The following is a 20,410-nucleotide window of genomic DNA, read 5'->3' on the forward strand; positions in this document are numbered from 1 at the left end:
TTCAACACAGTATGGAATCGATAGCTCGAGATCACAACCAATTACAGAGTTCATCTGCAAGGTCAGCATGATCTCATGCGGATCTAATTAATTGCCAATTACTTAAATGATAGCCTATGCCGTCTCTATTTGGGCCTAAACAGACTACACCGTTATGATATCAATGCGTGAAGTGATGCGTGGATGCACTTTGACTGTAGACCTATTCATGTATTTATTAAATAAGTTGTAGCAATGAAATGATTATTTGGCTATATGTTGATGGTTCCCTATGTTTCTGATATATGACTCAGTATCTAAATATGCCTCTATAAAATGTTATTTGATAACAGCAGACATGCAGTGATTTTATTGACTTTTAGTGCCTGGATTGAATGCATTTATGAGCGTCGTCTTTTTTTCTTAAAATCCACTGGGAAAATAAGTTCAAACATTATTCCACCCATTGAGATGAAGGTTTCATACAAAAGTAATTTCTCTTTATTTCTTGATAGAGCCATCCAAATTAAATCAAGTGAAAACATCCTTTTGGATCCTTCAGCAATTACCAAGTGATAAAGTTTACGCATTGCAACACAAACGTCCCAAACAGGCATTAATACTAAGCACTTAACATATTAATAATTGTCAGCACAAAGAATGGGAGGGGGAAAAAAACCTAGGCACTCTCATATTAGAGCTGTCAGTCGGTTGCCCCAGCGGGAGAGGGAGGGGAAAGTTTTTCATTCATTTTCCAGTGCTCAGTATAATGGTAAAAACACAATTAAAATATATAAAATCTTTAATGACTATATCCAGCATTGGTAATTTGAGTGAACATTGATTAATGTGACTTCATTTCAAAAGAAAAGGTGCGCAGCAAAGATTGAGAAAAAAGATTGTTATAATTAATGTCCTCGGCTCTCCGCAGATCCGGGCTGCTGGCTGCACTGCAAAAAATATTCTTCTCATGGAAGCATTTCACTTAGTGTTCAGTTTAAAACACTTTTTCTTCAGAACTATAGACATATGTCTCTTTTGCATCGGATAGGATAACTTGATTTCAACTTTTTTCTGTCGGATTTTCTTTAATATGAATAATAGTGTTGCCTTTTCCCGTCATATTTAAAATATGATTGGTTCTTGCTTCGAGATAAGTCCCGTAACGAGTCAAAACTGGACACATCTCAATAAAAAAGTTGTCTCATACGTTAAATAAACACGTCGAATCTGGGGCTATAACAACGTTTGACATTTTTTATAGTGTGCCACGCTTTCTCATTCGGTGATCAGTAGAAACTCTGACACGAACGGAGATGTCCACGATTCACACATCCTGACCAGATCAGGTTAATATCAAAGTGATAAATCGTCCCAAACTTTTCCTGTCACTTGCTGCCGGCAGATCTCGGGCTGTGCGCATGTGCGAAGGTGTCCAGACTGACAATGCTGGAGAGATAGCGCGCTTGGATTGAGAAACCCAGAGAAAAAGGACAGAGAAAAAAACAAAAAGGAGGAAAAAAGATCCAAGAAAAAATCCAAACAAACCCACGCCGAGAGACTGGCACCATGAGGTCCAAAGGCAGGGCACGGAAACTAGCCACGAGTAGGTGCAACATCCCTTTTCTTTTTCCTTTTGAAACATGCCATAGGCTACCTATACTTTCGCTGTTATCTCTGCGTATATCAATATTTTCTGTAACGATCAATTTCCACCACAATCCTTTCGTTCACCCGGTTAGAGTGACAACATGGTGATATTGTCGCGAATGAGAAATTGACACGCTGTCACAAGTGTAAACTTTAAAGTTTAGTGAGCGATGGAGGAACTTTCTGCAGGGCGTCCGCTCCACTATTGGACTTGCTCGTTGCATGTAGTGGGCGCTGTAGCGTAGCCTACTCTTGTGCTATCGAAGGTAGAAGTCCCATGTCCTGTGCATCGGCAGTTGTATCGCAATTGCTGAAAGCTGCTGCTGAGGGCTGCTGGTCACTTCAGTTTGCGGGGAGTAACTTGGAAAAGGCAGGTTGATGGAGAGAAACGCGGAGAAAACGAGGATTTAGACAGGCTGGGTAAATGTTTCAGGGAAGGTTATCTCGTGTATTTGTGACTGTGTGTGTGTGTGTCATGCAGTTCATTCCGGAATCTTATTAACGCGTATGTTTGTTGCCTTTTTTATCATGGCGCTTTAGAAAACACAAAACAATTCAGACATTTGACGTTTCGATTGGTTTAATGCAAGGATGTTTTAGTTTACTGATTTTAGACAGTGTTATTTGATTATTGTAAAAGGCATGCTTTCTTCTCTGTTAAAAAATTAATTTAGGACCAAGTAATAACTTAAAATATTCAGTGACTTTGATTAAATTATGGAAACACTCTTCGCATTAAAATCGATTTAATTACTTGGACGCAATCAACTATAAGAATGTATGCAATGCGATGATTGATATGGCTATTCATGCATTGATTTGCTACAATAAATTATCAATAATTATATGTATTTTTTAAATAAGCGGATTCATTGGTGGTTGTGCGTAAATATCTGTGCTGTGACTTTCATTTGAGTTTATTCTCTTTTATGTTGAATTTTAAATGAAGGTTGTACTTGTTAAACAAACACCATTATGTAAATTGTGTGCACGTGTTTTTGGAATAAAGAAGGCAAACAGAAAGGAAAAATAGCAACACTGCATTATTTTACTTCTTACATTTTGTATAAAAGACGTTTTGATTGTTATAAGAGTAACATATTTCAGAGTTTTCAGTCAGTTTAGTAAATGCAAGTTTTCACCATTTAACGTGTGTACTTGTGCATCCAAATTCATCTGAAGAAAGCAGTGCAATGTGAGAGCTGCGACATATAGGCTATGTCCTAACCTCTTAAAGGATTTAACTCCACTGAGCAGCAGGCTATCGAAGAGTTGTTTAATGGTCAATTAAAAGTTAGTTGTTGTTTAATGAGTTTACTTTAAACCAGCACAATATATGGTAATGCAGACACACTGAAGTTTAATAAACATTGTAGCTAACTGTTAATTGTAGTTATATGATCACATCGAATGTTTGGAAAACAGTGTGACATGCATACAATCATCATCATCGTCGTCGTCAGCATCATCAACAGGAAATAAAACACTTGTTTCTTTGACGCGGCCTTGCAGGTCTCTCCTGACTGTGACACAAAAAAACAACTTTGTGATAGAATAGAGTTTGTATAACTGTTACCTACAAACACGCACACAAAGAGGAACAAGCAACAGCCGCATCCACTTTTCTACATTCTTTCAAAGCAGTGACGCCATTCTGCATAGCGATTATTCCTCGTGTATTTAACGATTATTATTCTGGAGATGGAAGACGAAGATTTCTACGTTTGGAGTCAGAATGGGGGAATGTTTTGGGTCCCCGGAGGAGCGGGCCCACTCTGGCCCCCAGCCAGGTCTGCACAGTGTCAACAGTGAATATTTAAATTCCCAGACCCCTCATAAGAGCGCGGCTGGTAAATGCGTTCAGTGTGTGCCTCCCGCCTGTCCGGAGAAGTTGTGTTAAAACGGGCATGTACGGGGCCCCCTCGCAGAACAGTCGTGTGATAAAAAAGGGGGTGGATGTAATAGAAGAGGTGATGGAGAGGTGGTAAACGTAAGAGTGATTGATGGAGGTTGACTGATTAGTCGGCAAGTCCAGATGTAATGCGGTGCGCCACAAAAACTCGCTGTTGCTTTCCAACCAAGTATACAGCCAAGGCGTGCAGGCCGCACCCTGGGGTGAATTGTGGGCTTCAGAAAGATGGAGGAGTGGGCCTTTGATGGTCCAAACTATAGCTTGCTGTAGACCCAATTAAAGGAGTACTTAGCATATTTGTATCTTAATAAAAACCTTTGATTTGTGTTTAGAGATCTTTGATAATTAGTTGGGAATAATTACAATAACGATTAATCTCACACAACCAATTTAGAGTGAAATTGTGATTTACATAGGCTACTTGTAGTTGGTGTACAAAGTATTTCTAATTCTTTAAAACAGTGTGGAAAAAAAATACCTAGAAAGAAATCCATGAAAGTTATTTTTTACACGTGGAAATGGGACATTCAGATCCAGATTGTGTCCCAAGGCGCACACTTGTTCATTTCATAATATTTCTTCACATTTAGCACAATATTTTGATTCATCACTCATTTATCCGTCTGCTTCCAAATATGTGGCTCATAACAGTTATTATCTGGCAAATTGATACGCCAGATTGGCACGCGAGAAACAGTGCGTGCGTGAGAGAGAGATGGGAGAGAAAGAAAGAGGCTTCGCGCGCCTCGGTGTCTCGCTGTCTGTCAGCGCCTCTCTGGAACTGAAAAGTGCGTCGTCCTCCTCACGTTGTGCAATGGGCCATGCATCTCGCGTTTGTCTGGCGGAGCTCATTAAAACGGTTAATAGATCGGCCCATTTAAAAGGTGAGAGGGAGCGGGCCGGCGCGAGGAAAGTGAAATAGAGACCCCATTAAACAGCCCCTGTTGTCCCGGAGCGGTGCTCTTTGCCTGCGCTCCGCTTGGTGCCAAAGCTCCGTATACAAATGTCTCATCTCTCCATCAGTAATGGACTGGGCCAAGAAGCATTGGGGCTTAACAAGGCCGAGGTTATCCTTCTCCGTGTTGTTGTGATTATTGCTTTGAACTTTGTTCCGATGAGAACAAATTACCATAAATAATGAAGTTCATTATCAATCAATCAAAACCCCTTTTAACCAGATACAAAGAAAACGTATTGACATTAAAATCACTTTTCCAAGAGTGACCATGGCCAAGAAAGCAGCATTATGATATAAAAAATAAGCACAGCTAACTTACACAGTCGCACGATTGTCATACACCACATTCAGCATCCAAGTTGCACCAAGGGAATTCATTTTATACTGCAGCTTACTACCACATCAGTCCGGGGTATATGTGGCACAACCAGAATAGAGCAGACCCCTTAAGTGCAGTAGCCTACTTAACGAATATTAAAATACAATTAGTTGATTTTTAATAGGAGGTGGGTTTAATTATTATAAGAACTTCATGTACAATTCAATAACTTGTTAATAGGAAAGCTATCTTGTCAATCCAGGTGTAAACCATATCTCTGGGACACTCACACATGCACATACAGGCTTTGTGAGTGTAGTAGTTGAGTTTTAAGGTACAAGTTTGTGTGTGTGTGTGTGTCTGTCTGCCTGTGTGTGTGTGGTGGTGGGTTTTGGGGAGTAGAGGGTAGGTTGACTGTGGCCCAGGCCCTCTCATCTATCAACGCCCCCATCTGTCTGACATGCAGTCCACTTCCCTCCTCTCTTGCGTTGGGAGAAGGGGTTGCCTCTTGTTCATGAAAATGGCTCTTCTGGAAGGTCTCTGATGTTAATGAGTCGTCCAAGACTCGGTCTCCAGGCTGTAAACGGAGAGCTGATGAGGTTAGTGGTTTGTTTATGCATTGTTGTCACCCGCTTGAAGGATGGCCCCTGTCTCAAGCAACTGGGGAGCTTCTAGGCCTTGTCATGGGTCCCCTCTCAGGCCCTGACACAGTGGCCCTGCCCCAGGGGCTTCTCTCCCAGCTCTACTCCCTCTTTTCCATCTGCTCTCCCTGCTCTCATCAGCCCCAGTCCATCATGTTTGTGAGGAATATCATGATGTATATAAAAGTACATACACAAGCATTAGATGTGAACTCTGCCCCTGGTGGCAGGTGAAAAAAGCGATAGCGTGTAGTTGTGTTGTCATCATGTGTTACGCCTATGGGTCGAGGGCAGTGTTAGTGTGTGGATGGTGTTGAGTGTGTGTGTGTGTGTGTGTGTTGTTGTTGTTGGGACCCAGACAGGGCAGTGTGGGAACACCAAGGCATAGATGGTGGGAGGGGAGGGGTGTGTGTGCAGCAACATGTCAAGCCTGGGAACCTCTGTGTGTTTACCACAGGGAAACCGTACCAACACAGAACAATGAGCAAGCCTTACCCCTTCTAAATAAAAAAAAGAAGGCATTTCTGCTTTCTTGTCCCCCCCCCCCTAAAGGTCATGGAGTTAGAGATAGGGAGGCCACACAAAAGCCTCCAGTCTGTCGGCAGTCTGGTCTGGCCCAGTACGGTGCCAAGGCTGAGGTCATTATCAACAGACCAGTCCCAAGCTGAGCATATTTTTATAGAGTAGAGTAGAGTGTGTGTGTGTGTGTGTGTGTGTGTGTGTGTGTGTGTGTGTGTGTGTGTGTGTGTGTGTGCTTGTGTTTTTGGGAGGGAGGTGAGCATTTATATGTGTGCTTTTTTGGAAAAGCTGAGCATGTGTACGTGCGGGTTTCAGTAAGTATTCACAAGACAAAGGCGCTCTGCAAAGTATATGGGCATCGTTGTCAAACGTGTGACGTGCCGCCATTTTCTCATCACAAATTGGTCCGAGATAAATGGCATTTTGCTGAGTTGTAAACTTTACCCAGACATCAAACTGATTTGTGTGTCGTTATGATGTCTGAGGAGTTATAATGTTAACAGATTGCTGATCGTGCGCTTCGCCCGGGGCTATTAATGGGGCGTTGTGAAGTTACCACTCCCTGGCGTGCTTTGAGAAGAGATGTCTGTTAGCTAATTAAAGAAAGTCAATCATTTTATACTCCAATCAATTACCTGAAGCAGGTGGTAGAAACACTCTGGCCTCATGTCTCACATCAGCTAACTACCTGAAGTCACTTTACTACATTGTTGAGAGCTTTTTATGGGAAGGAACGCTAAACAAGATTCCTGATATGACTTTTTTTCTAGCTGCCAATCTCTGTGTGCTGCATTTTACTGTAGACAAACAAACATGCTAAGTTTGCATTTATGCAAGTTAGTTTACAGGCTGCAGTACAATCATTTTACTTTTTTTAAATATATCTCACCCAGTAAACCAGATAAGTGGGCACAGGTAATTGATTCATTATTGTTTTATTAATAATGAAGTTGTCATGAATGAATGGTAAATGTTTTTATATCGACAGGTATGCGGCAGTGTCTTTTTAAATCTTATCCTAAATCCACTGTCATTGAGTGCTGAGGGATAGAACAGAGCCTTTTTTCTCAGCCTAATACACTGGAGGGAGCACATAGCTATAAACAGGAATTAGCCAACAATCGCTTTGTGACTGTGGTGATAACAGTGTGTTCCAGCGCCGCTTGGGGATCTCCCTGGGTGGAGCGGGCTGACCCAAGGGATGGAGGGAGTGATGGAGGAAAGGATGGAGGGGACCAAAACCATTTCTGATGAACCGGGGTGAAACGGGACATCAGGTCAAGTCCATCTCTGGCTGAAAAGGGAGGACAGGACCGAGCAGAGTATAGTCTGGCGTGTACATGTCTGTGTTTGTGTGCTATTTGCGAGTGATTCCTGTACACCTTTCATCTTGGCCACAACAATCCCCCCCGACTCTCCGCCCCAAAGCTCATTAAGCAGTGACCTCTCACCCTCGCAGAGCGGGAGAGATGAGGGGAGAAGATGTGATCAAAGCTGGGGCCATCACATTCACCTAATTGGATCTGATAGTGGCTGTCTTGCCTGTGTTGCAGGGCCGAAACAGTGATGGTTACAGTTAGAGACATGAAGAGGAAAAGTCATAACCAGGCAAAGTGAATTTATTATTAAAGACAATGTGCCGTACTTTGGAATTGATGGATGATTTACCAAAATATGAATAAAGATGTATTGCTATTGTATTGGTTGATAGTTGACGCAGCACTCCTTTTTTAGTAAAACATTTTCAAACACACTCCCAAATCAAAAAGTTTGCTAAGAAAGCCACATTTTCTTAGTGTAAACATCCTCACAGTTCTGCAGTTTTCTGGATGGATTGAGTCATCATCAAGTACACTTGAGTTTCCTTGGCCCAGCTTTTGAGGGGGGATGGATCATCTTTGTTCACCTCACTGTTCCACTCCCAATCCCATGTCTGAGAAAAGGAAACACCATGTCCTTGTCCTCTGAGATCTTTGTTGATGACTTCCCCCTCTGCGTATGTGTGTCTGTAGTAGCCGCGTGTGTGTGTGTGTGTGTGTGTGTGTGTGTGTGTGTGTGTGTGTGCACGTGTGCGCTTGGTCAGCCCGGGTCGCAGCAGAGGAAAGAATGCGGCGGTGGGGAAAGGAATGCTGGGCTGATTAGCGCCGCTTACCTGTAAGTGAACTGGACGTGTCGGCGTGTGATGAGCCCAAGGAAACGAGGGAACAATAGGACAGTAGAGATTCCTTTCCACGGCGCATTCCAGCGATCCTGCAGCCGAGGCCCCCTGCTCAGAGCTTTGATGAACCCTCCTCGCGGCTTCCTGGGATTGTCGCTCCTCCACAAACACAAAAACATAAAGAGCTCGGTGTGCGGGGCCAGGGAAGAGAGAGCACGGCCCTCCTCAGGATGTCCTGTTTTGATTAGCGTTAGCATCCTAAATGCACCATAGAAATATTATTCTAACACGGAGAAGAGCTTAGCAGTGACACATCCACTTCTTTCCACTGTTTTGACCTCCAGGGTCAGATCCACTACAATGAGCTAGGAATCAAAGAGGTGCTCCTCACCCAGTGATCTGACTGAGGAAATCATGGGAGGAAAACAAGGCGATAAAATGATAGGGAGAGGTTTTCAGGGCCTGTCAACAGGTGGACGGTTTGTCAGGCCAGAAGTTTTAGAATGTTTTTAAGTACCTGACAATTTCTGGAATTAGTATGTCAATAACATAATGGCAGTGTCTCTAAAGAAGTGAAACTATTGTGTTTTTTATTTGGAAGACAGGAAGTGGTGAGAGGCGGAGGGTGGTTTCAGAAAAGCTTCCCTATGTAAGAATGAGGATCCCTCGCTCAATTTCTTTTCTCTCTCTCTCTCTCTCTCTCTCTCTCTCTCTCTTATATGGTGTGTGCTGGTGCGAGTGTACCATGGTAACTATTGATCTTGAACCCTGGGTGGAAATATTATTCTAGTGAGAGCCGGTTCGTGATGGGAGAAACAAGCAAAAACTTAATAGCTTGCTGAACCACATATTTAAGCTGTCATTCACTAATTATTTCAGGAGTAATAGGATTAAAGAATTAAGGTTTAAAAAGAAAAGGGCCATACTGAAAATACTGAAATAATTCTTGTTTTCATAAGTTTAAGTTTGAGATTTCAGTTTGTTGAATTCTTATGAACCGACGGTAGTGATGGTGGTGAGTACATTAGTTCTGTATTTTGAGTACCAGCTCTTACACACACTGTCCTCTTTCAGCAGCCGACACTACATCTTTTTTGTCTCCTGTGGAATCAGAGAGCAGCGAAGCATTGCGGCACGGTTTGTTGTTTTGCTGGTGCTTGAGGGCTTTAGTTTGACAGGAGGGCACCACTTTGTTCACCTCAGTGTCCAGAAGGGACCCCTAGGGGCCTCTGGGCCTGGACGTCTCTGTCAGGACTGTGGCAGGACTGGGGCAATGGGGGGCCCCGCTGCTCACGGGGTCAGTGGACAAGCTAATCGATTTTATCTCCGTTTCACACACCACGCCAAACCCCTACTGGCCTGATATTCACATGTTCAATGTTCAGAGGATTATGCCCCTTCCATTTTCTAAATGGTTTTCTCTTTCTTGTTTCTTTCTCTTCCCTTCCCACCACATTTGTTTGCCTTTTGATGTTTTTTGTGTCTTTGTCTTTCACTCTTTATCTCCCTTCTCGCTCTATCCCTCTTTCTATCCCTTTTAAAGGAAGCATTTTAAATTTAGCCTCTTCACCCGTCTTGCCGTCGGTGTTCCCCTTGAGGAAGGCTGGTGGGCAGGCAGAGGAGCCCTTGTTTTCCTCGGCCCATTCCTCTGGATGAAGCGTTGGAACAAGGGAATGAAAGCTTTGGGAAAGGTCTGGAAACTTCCCATTCATCAGTGTAAGGAGATACTGCGCTGACAGTTAGCAGACGGCCAGCCAAGTACAACACGGGACAGCCGCGTGGGCCCGCAGTGCTCGGCTCAACAGACAGACAGAGCGAGACCAGACCAAACACCCCACTCATCTCTGTTCGCAGGAATAACACATGTTATCGTTTTAGGCATTTATTCTGATTCTCTCGCGAGTGACTCAAGTGTGAACAGTAGAATAAGTGAATGATTACGGCTGCAATCATAACTAATATAGTAATAAAGAAGAGCAAGGGGCAACAAAGTATATAAGGCAAATAATGATTACATGCTGTCATTAAAGTAGTGGACCCAACTGTGGGCAGTTCAGTTATTTTCTGTTTGGGCAGAATTGGCAAATTCCTATTTTTTTTTCGATTTCCTTAAGTGTCATTTATGTAAGATTTTCCTTTTTTTTTGTCACTATTTGTATTGATTTAGTTTTTTCTTGCCCTTTTCTTCTCTCTACAGTATTTGCCATAATATATCAGCCTCTGCAGCAGGGCAGAATGCATGCATAGCCACAGGGGCAGTCATACACATATGAAAGTAAAGATTTATATGCACCCATAAACACATGCTCATACACATGCTTTAATATTTATCTATCCTTACAAGAAATTTGGGCCCAACACAGAACACGCTCGCATACATATTGTACATGACCATGTACCTGTGTAGGCTGAGCTGGGATGGGACAGCGCATTGGCATGGCGGTGCATGGTGGGACATTGCAGGTGTGAGTCAGTGTCTCTTTGCCCAGCCATAAATCGCTGCCATCTGACAGTTCAATCTAGGAAGGGGCTGAGCGGAGCAGCCGGCTGGTTACCAGGGCAGGTCATTACTGAGCATGGAGGCAGCCAATCGCATCAGCGATCAATGACAAAGGCTTCAGAAGGGGAGAGTGCAAAAAGTGAGGGAGAAGTAGAGGGAGGTAGGGCTGAAAAGGATAGTGGGTAAGAGAGGCAGTGGAGACGTAGAGATGAAGGGAGGGGAGAGGAGAAGTATGGCAGGATAAAGGTAGTTAAGCTGCTGAAGGTCAGTTCTTGGTGTTGGAGTGGGGATGACAAACAGGCTGTCAACTGCCAAGAAATGGAAATATTCATCAGATTCTGCACAACTAAAAGATGAGGACCCTCACACAAGCATAATGCACACAGACACAGTCATCGCCATACCAGCTTGATAGCGAATGCAGTAGAGAAATTGAGTGTGAGCTATTGTTTTATGAATTCCATATACAAGGTGTTTGCAGTCTGCACCATCCTTTGTAGTGGTCAGTTTGGGCCATGTCATAGTAAAAGTAATGGCTGTGAATAAACATTTATAAATCAGTTCCTGAAAACGCCACAACTCCCCTGCGGTTGCTCCACTGCTGCCCAACACGTTACCATGGGAACAGATGCCATAGTGAAGTCCGTTCGGTTGTGTTTACCCAGGAAGTCAAACACAGTCTCCCTCTAAAAGAAGGAATTCCATCCTCTTTACAACATTTATCATATTTTAAACCCCAGTGAATGTCATTTTCACTTTCTTCCCCTGGTTTTCAAAACCTTTTTTTTTTTGGTATGTTGACGAGGGGATTAATTTATGTTATTGGGGACAGTATTTGGCCAAGGCTCTGATAAAACAACAGAGAGCTTTCTCTCTTTCTCCCCAGAGTCCTAGAATAGCAGAACTGGTCGTTTATCCTGCACTATCTCTCAGCAGATCCACTGGCCCTCTCTCCCAGACACACACAGACACACAGACACACACACACACACACACACACACACGCACACACACACGCATACACACACACACACACTCCTACACCGGCCATCCCAGTGTGGACACCACTGAGTGATGATGAGTCATTATAGAGAGTGTGCCCTTCGACCTCCTCCAGTCTTTATGGATCACTCTCTGGCAGAATCATATTCCCTAATGCCAAGTTCCTGTCCATCTGCCTGCCTGTCTGTCAGACAGTAAGGCCCTTCTCTCTCTCTCTCTCTCTCTCTCTCTCTCTCTCTCTCTCTCTCTCTCTCTCTCTCTCCCTCCCATGGGTTTCACACACCAGTTCATCCCAGACATCTTTGCCTCTGTTTATTTTAATAACAAACAGGAAAAATATCTCCCTTTCCCATTACCAAATGTTTGAATGTGATAGTTTTCATGTATTCCATAGTGAGAATGATGGTCATAAGTGTTGATTTGTTCTACGATTATTTTAAGACAAACTTGAGAACGGCTTCAAAATTGTCTGTTATCCAAGGGTGTAATAGTTTGGAAGATAAATTATATCTGTTCATCCTAACCTGCCATGTACTTTAATGTTGAGATTGGCATGCAGCACCACTTTAGTTGGATTCAATGTAATCCAATACATCTCTTTGCATATAAATGTCCCCTCCCATCTTTTTCCTCACTTGCATATGACCATGGTTATTCATCAGTGTGCAGAGGAGCCGAGCAGCAACGGAAAGCAGAGGAGTCAGCTTGCATTTCTACACATCCTCTTCTCTCTTGCTATGTTACTTTGTAGCACTATGCCAAGGCTATTCTGTGTCGATCGAGCTGCTAATATATTTTTTGTGGGCACTAGCATTTGATCCTTCTCCTAACAAATGCAATTTGCTTGGCCTGATTAGATCAGTAGCAACAGCATATTTCTGTCAAAGAAGGAGAAGGTAAACCTTCCATACAATAGGAGTTAACATGTTGTTGCGTCTGTGAAAGGGGAAACTCTATTAAAGGTGTCCTGGACCACAGGGCCCTGCTGGCTCTGATGAAATGCTCTTTGGGCGTTAATGCAATTCTGATTTGGCCTAGCCTGGAGACTAGCCACCTCTGGGGTTTTAAAACTGGCTCTGAAAGGCAGAAAACAAAGTCTGGATCTAACCATACAATTACAATGGTGGAAACTTTGAAGGGCACTTCCTGATGTAACATAGTAATCTCCTTTGGGACACCAGAAAATGATGCTGTATAATTTTGGTAATGTTTTTGTGGAATAAGCATTGTTGTATGTGTGCAAAGGGCATGCGATTTGTAAAGGGCCACTGCTGCATAGCCAGTGACATATAAATTGTATTCCTTTGACAGCAAACATACTGTATAACACTATAGCATATGGACATTGGTGACATGACAGCAGATGAAAACAGGAAAATGTGTCGGTTTGACTAAGGTGTAAGGCTTACTTTTTAAAGTAGAATCAAGAGATCCATTGGGCCAACATAAATGTTTCTTTGTGACAAGAACATGTCTGATTTGACAGCTAGCTGAAATCCTTGCAGTGTCTGGTGCCAACATCCACTACTGACAAAGCTAGGCTTTTATTCCACAGCTTTCAACAGATGTGCTATGCCTCTAGCACCAATAAAAGAGGGACAAAAATGCCTTGTTACCAAGGAGAGTTTAGAAATGATTAAGGTTATATCCTGAACATAAACTGTTAATTGCAGATGCCACATACAGCTGGCATTAACCCATCATTTACTTTCTCTGCCAGTCCTAAGACTTTGCATAATGACATAACATAAAATGTTTATTTTTAACATATACAGCATAATGTAAATCGATGTTTGTCATTCTAGCTAATGGAAAAACAGCAATATCAAAGCCACAGTCTTAATGTAAATAGGACTCAATAGATGAGCATGAATAAATCTCCTTTCCCAATTTCAGCATTTATTAGACGAATACATTTTTCCTAAATGTCAATCTTAGTTTATTTTGTGATTTTTCAAACTCACATTAAAGGCTAAATTTACCACACCAACTGGCCCTGCAAAACAAGTGACCCGTTTATATCCCTAAGGGTTCAGCGACATAGGGTGCATGCTAGCTGTCCCACCGTCAGAAAGCCCAGAGCCCCACAGATCAAGTACAGGTATGATTTATGTCCGCTGTCCCAGCCTTCACACAGCATGTTCTCCAACGGTGGAGTTGTTGACCATACCCAACCGCGCTTCTAATTTGTCTCCCTACATGTGTAGGAGGTGCGGGGCGAAGGTCAGTCAAATGAAAATGACCAGACCTGACTTAATTGTTGTATCTATTTGTGGTCGAGACAGGATGTCGGTCTGAATGTCTATCTGTCTATTTGTCCATCTGTCTCGCTTGTGTCTTGGCGCCGTGTATGGTGAAGGTGGTTGAAGACTCTCTGGTTGCAGTCAGCCTTTCTAGGGACTGATCTGATCCAGCAGGGTACAGGGTTCACTCAGATGGTATCATTATCACAACACACGGCTAGATGGTAAAGGTATCTCTGGTTTCTCTGGTCCCTATTAAGGTTATTGTATCAAGCTGCTCACAAAGCTCCAAACAAAAGCATGTAGCACTTTGGTCATTTAGGAATATTCTCTGTTATTGCCTTTGTTTTTATTCACATGCATTATGGTATAACAAATAGACTAATGTTTCAGAGTTGACGCCTAGACACCTTTTTTTGTCTCCAATTCCCCCCGCTGGCTTGGCACATGTGACAAGGTTAAGCCAGTAAATTGTGGAGAGAAATGCTTCCTGTGTGTGATTACATTTATCATGTATAATTAGGAAGTTCTGCTCTGTCTTCACATGATGACCCTTGACCCTTAGTGTGACAGTTGTAGGCTGGTGTTGCCAGACACCCAAATGTGCTGTCCAGGTTGTGCTACTCCTCAAAGTCTGGTTTCCGCTGCAGGATCGAGTGTCTTAGATTGGCTTTCTTCGAAGCCTTTTGATTTGAGAAACTTTTCTTTACTGAGAAGATTAATCATTTTGACCACAATTATATGACCAATGTTAAAATTGCATACAGAATTAGATTGATACAACCTCATTTGTCCTACATGGACTTGGAAAGACTGATTATCTCAAGAAACCATGCACCTGACTGGTGGCCTGGATCTATATTTTAAACGTAATTGTGAAACAATGTCATAAACATACAGGGCATCAACAGTTATTATGTGTTGAATGGGGTTGTTGTTGTGGGGTTGTTGCTTAAATTGTTTGTTTGTTTTCAAGATACTTGTGGCTTTTTTCACTGGTAATGGAGGTTTGATATGCAGACAGGAAACATAGGGAAATAGATGGGGGTAAAACATGCAACAAAGGTCACCGGCCAGAATCGAATAAGCAATATCACGGTTATGTTGCATGCGCAGTAACGTGTGGAATGGTGAGGATAATAAGGAATCTATTTGTTGATTTTGTTCATGTCATTACTTTTTGCAGTAATGCAACAATGTTAAACAATTTTGCAAAAACTATTGCTGAAAGTTCTATATGATTCCATTGCTTTATAGCAGGTTTGTATAAACTAGACCACAGTGACTTAAAGTAACCCGTTAGTAAGTCAATAGTGTACCACTCAACCTGAGCAGGGTCTGTAGTGTGAATCCCTTGCCCTTTCTGCAACTTTTTCTTGATCTGTTAGATGTGCATGTGTGAGATTGCTAACATCGCGTCTGGGCCACAGTTTTTGAATTACCTAAACCCTTCTCTTAATCTTAGTCCTTCATTCCTCCTTCATTTTCTTCCCTTTATCTTCCTTTCCTCCTGCCCATTGCTCTGTCATATGTTCTTCCTTTTCCTTTGTGCGTGTTCCTTTTTTTGTGTTATAATTCCCACCTATTATTTCTGTCCCAAGCCCTCATTAGTCATGTCGCTGTCAGCCGCCAGCTGTAGACACACACACACTCACACACACACACACACACACACACACACACACACACACACACACACTCACACACACACACGTACTCTTGCACATGCACATGTATGGAAGTCATCAAGGCAAGGTCAAAGGTCTGCCTCATTACCCAGCTCCAGTGAAAACTTTTGGTGTGTTTTATGCACTGGTATCAGTAAGCAGGGGGAGGGAAATGAGAGGAAGAGGGGGTGACACAGGTTATAGAAAAAGCAAGATCATGAAGGAAACTGATGTGATTTAAGGAGGGAATAAAATATCATTGGTGAGATTTAGAAGTGTTGAAGGGCAAAACAAAAAGACATAATCTTTATTTCCGTATCGGTGTCTGCCTGGACTACCCTGCTTCATACCTGCTTCATACCTGTATAACCAGATCAATATTACCATTGATTACCAGAAGAATGGAAGTTGTGGTTTGGTTTGAGGGTTCGGGGGGTTGGGGGGGGGGGTTTGAGGGCATATACAAGTCTCCCCCCGCCCTCACCACAGATGCTGCTGGCCGCATACATGACTGGTGTTTCCTGACGTTAAACACAGCATCTCTAAATAAAGTCATTAGGAGCAGTCCAACAGAAGCCCTTTCATTCATTCATTCATTCATCCCCTTCTACACACACACACACACACACACACACACACACACACACACACACACACACACACACACACACACACACACACACACACACACACACACAGTGTTGAGACTGCGTGCCAGCATGGGACATGATATGCTGACGTGTGAGAGAAAGCAAAGCAGGGGAGAATGTGTATGTTCAAGTTCAGCTTTGGGGGTCAGCAAGGTGTCTGTGTGCGCGCGTTTATGTGTGTGTGTGTGTGTGTGTGTGTGTGTGTGTGTGTGCGTGTGTGCGTGTGTTAAGGCGTCAGCTGGGAGCAGTCAGGGGGACACTGGTGATGCAGACTGACATGGGACATAAACACTTACTGGTATAGTGAAGGGGCCCATTGTCTCAATCGCCGCCATGTCAGTCTCTCTGTGTAATGGAACGATCCGCCTCTGTATGTTTGTCTAATTGCCCAATCTGTCTCTCTGTCCGTCTGTCGTCTGATACGTCTATCTCACTGCTTGACTATGTATTTCTTTCCCTTTCTCACATTGCTTTGTTTCTATCTATATATTTATGCATGATACATTTAAGGCATGAAATACATCTGCTTTTCCAAAATGTCTGCTGAATGATCTGCCATTTCCTGGATGTCTGGTGTCTGTTTCTTGCATGCCTGTGTTGTTAGCATGTGTTTTTATTGTATCTCCATGTCAGTTCTAGTCATGTTAGTCTTTAGGACGCACCATATACCAGGTGTCTTAGCACACTTACACACAAAAAAATTAGAATGTATATACAGCTCCGGAAAATTAAGAGACCAGTCTGGATTTTTCTTAAATCTTCATCTCTACATAACTTATTGAAAGAGCTCTTAATGATAAAACATTTACTGGAATTTGGTAGAATTTCGTTATTTATATTATAAAACCAAAATGTTCATTCTACTCAAACACATGCCTATAAATAGTAAAACAAGAGACACTGAACATTTGGAGTGGTCTCTTAATTTTTTCCAGAGCTGTATGTGCATAGGTGCCATAGTAAGCAGCAGGTGGAATTGTTAACGAGTCCAGGGGTACAGAACATGCAAGGTATATATTATTAACTGTGGGATTTCAGAGCTGTGGCTGAGCCCAGAAAGGAGGTAAAGGTGTGTGGAGGATATGAGATCTTTTGGGGTTGAGGTGCCGGGGACTGTGATGAGGTGCGGGAGATTAATGGAAGTAAGGGGTTGTAAGAGAGGGGAGGCAAGCGAGCAAGCGTGAGGTGCTGAGGATTTGTGTCTGTTTGTGTGCACGTACAGGTGTGAGTTTCTGTAAGAATCCTGCATGTACAGACTGTACTGTCTCACTGCCGATTGGAAGACAATTTCCAATTTTTTTGTGATGTTCTCACTTAAATTAAGTTAAAACATAAAAAACTCACTCACTGTGTAATTAGACACATGTACATTTGGCAAAATCCATACTGGGTTGTTTTATGCATTCCTCAGTACTATTTCATTCAACAGCAGAAACGTGTATATGATAGTGAGACAGAGAGACAGAAAGTATTAGGATGTCAGAAGTTAGGGGTTTACAGGCAAGTATGGAAGTGTTTAGAGAAAGCCAAAGTTCATTCACGTCTGTGGGCTGTGTTATGCGTTTGCTGCCACTCTCGATCTCAAGTCACAGTATGGGAGCACCTCCTTTCTGTTGTCAGTAAAATACTGGTTTGTGTTCCGATGGTAAAGTCTAAGTATATAGATTTGACTTTTAGTTTACCATACCTTAACGTTTTAGCATACTGTTCAATCATTTTCATAGTGACCACGTCCCTCACAAAATGTCAACAGCACTGCTTATGTTTTATGTATATATTACAAATCTTTCCAAATGCTATTTCAGCAGGTCATACACTTTTACTCAAGACTTATTTTTATTTCTCTTTTTATTTTCTTTCTTCACACAGTTACACACAGCCTGAGTTACAGAGCCAGGAGTTACAGAGCCATGTTTAGAAACGAGACATACAGAGGGCTAAACTGTAGTAATAATCCAATTATAGTAATAAGTAGCCCCCTGATTGACACTTCAGTCAAACACTAAAGGGGTTTCAGTGGCATACCTCTTGAAGGACACGTTTCCGTATGTTGGCCTCCTTCTCACACACACACACACACACACACACAGACACACACACACACACACACACACACACACACACACACACACACACACACACACGTCTATTTGAATGTGTCTCTCACACAGTAATGCACAGTGTCTGTTTATTGTAGATGAGGTGTGGATGTTTATACTCTCAAACGGAGCAAAACAAACCAGACTTAAGTGTGAGGTGATTCTAAAATAATCCACCTACTCTCGGGCAAATTGACACAGTGTAGTAGTCCCTACGTTTATTATTTGTTCATGTTGGCCCTACTTACTCATTCACTTCCTGGAACTTCTTTTCAATCAGATAATGGGCTAAAACATCAAGCAATAAATGTAGACACCTCATAGATAATAATATTGTTGACTGTAGGAAATCCATTTTTGTATCGCTAAAATCTCTTTTTATTGTTTGTATGAAGGAAACATCATGTACAAGTTGAATCTATGTGTTTAAAAAAAAAAGTATTGTGCATGTAACTAAACTAATCAAGCAATAATTAGGAATCAGAATCTGTTCTTCCCAATGTCATAAAATCCTATCGTTCTGTCGTTCATCAAAGCACATTCAGGTCCAGAAAAGGTGGCAGAGGTTATTGTATCATGAAATCAAAACAAACGATTTTTTTTTGTTTGAATTTCTTTTCACACTCTGTAGCTTCTTTCCCCCCCCCCACCAGTCGCCCCTGCATTAGCGTTTGTATAAATACATCATAGAAACACACACAATGGTCGAGGAGGGATGGATGTCAGTGGTCAGGGCAGATAAGAATGACAAAGCTCTACACTAAGCCACGTCACCGCCAGGCCTCTCACCTGCCTGTCTGTCACGCAGATGCACTCAACCATCACCGACGGATTGTTTGGGCCCTTGCATGTGTATGTGTGTGATTGATGCGCTTTGCCTTGCGTCAACTTTACCTGCCCCCCCAAACACACACACACACACACACACACACGCGCGCGCACACACCCAACTCGCTCCGTCCCTTCCCAACCTCAGTCTGGACTGTCAAACGCCTTGGGAGATAGCAGCCCGACGGGCCCTCAGCCCGCTCTGTCTCTCTCTCTTTCTCTTCCTTGTGCCAGTCACCTACTGCTGTGGGAAAAGCAGAGGAGATGAGGCCTTAAAAAACAGATCATTGTCCGCCTCCTAGATTAAAGCCAGAGAATGTGAGCATTGTCCACTGAATGGCTAAACCTTCCTGCTGTCACTCAAACGCTGCTCTGAGCGCTACTTCATGTCTAAGAGGCTTATCTGCGCTGAAAGGCCCCTAGCTGCTCTGGGGAGAGAGGACGTAATGAAGCGTGTTTTTTTTTTCCTCTCTGTAGGGAGAAACCTGCTGCTGCTGGGGGGGCGGCGGTGGTGGTGGTGGTGGTGGGTGGTTATAGGCGATTCAAGGGGTGGATGTGGCCAGTGGGACAGCTGCAGCACCAGGCCCCCTTTACCCCACCACCTCTTGCCCCAACTGCTCCCACTCTTTCGAACTGCCACTCTCTAAAGAATTGTCATTTATCTAGTCTCAAACGAGAGGGAGCGGCCGAAAAATGCATCACCAGTGCTATAGCATGATGGGGGGACATTATGTGTGGACTCGCCGAGGGACCTGCCTGTTGTTCGCGCTCAGCCGTCTGTGGGGACAATCAGCAGGCCACTGATGTGGTCCTCTCTTTGTGCTCCGCTGTTTGAAAAGGGGAAAGTTTAAGTGCTGCTCGCATTCAGGGCTGAGGGCCGGCCAGGCTGGGAGGGTTAGCTAAGCCCTGAGGCCTCTGTTTGTGTGTGTGTGTGTGTGTGTGTGTGTGCTTACATTATCATAGACTGTCTAAGACAAACTGTAGCTACCTTGATCAGCATCATGAGTATGATGTGTGTGATTTCATGTCATCACAAGTTAGGCACTATTTAAAAAAAGTGACTTTTTGTGTGACTGCAATCGGTGTTTATTGCTTTAGGGCTAGTCATACATTATTGATAGGTGTTAAACCACATAAAGAAGAGGCTTCTGCTTATTGAACTGCTCTTTGTTGGTTACTTTAAAGAACGTTACCCTACGGCCAATTTATTATTATTATTTATTTTTTCTGATTCGGCTCAATGCAGCCTATGCCTGAACGCACCCTGCACTTGTTGAATTATGGA

General features: G+C 42.9%; 1 protein-coding gene across 7 annotated transcripts in view; it reads left to right on the plus strand.

Annotated features, from left to right (window-relative positions):
* Positions 1 to 1,382: 1,382 nt before the first annotated feature.
* Positions 1,383 to 20,410, plus strand: part of mecom (MDS1 and EVI1 complex locus) — a 138,943-nt gene continuing 119,915 nt past the window's right edge. For all 7 annotated transcript variants that reach the window (XM_080052449.1, XM_080052451.1, XM_080052452.1 and 4 more), the window contains exon 1: positions 1,383 to 1,585. In XM_080052449.1, coding sequence (XP_079908575.1) covers positions 1,549 to 1,585 — 37 coding nt within the window. In that variant the 5' untranslated portion in view covers positions 1,383 to 1,548. The remainder of the gene's footprint in view (positions 1,586 to 20,410) is intronic.

The sequence above is a fragment of the Ammodytes marinus genome (assembly GCF_949987685.1).
Source record: "Ammodytes marinus genome assembly, chromosome: 3".
NCBI classification, from domain to species: Eukaryota; Metazoa; Chordata; class Actinopteri; order Uranoscopiformes; family Ammodytidae; genus Ammodytes; species Ammodytes marinus.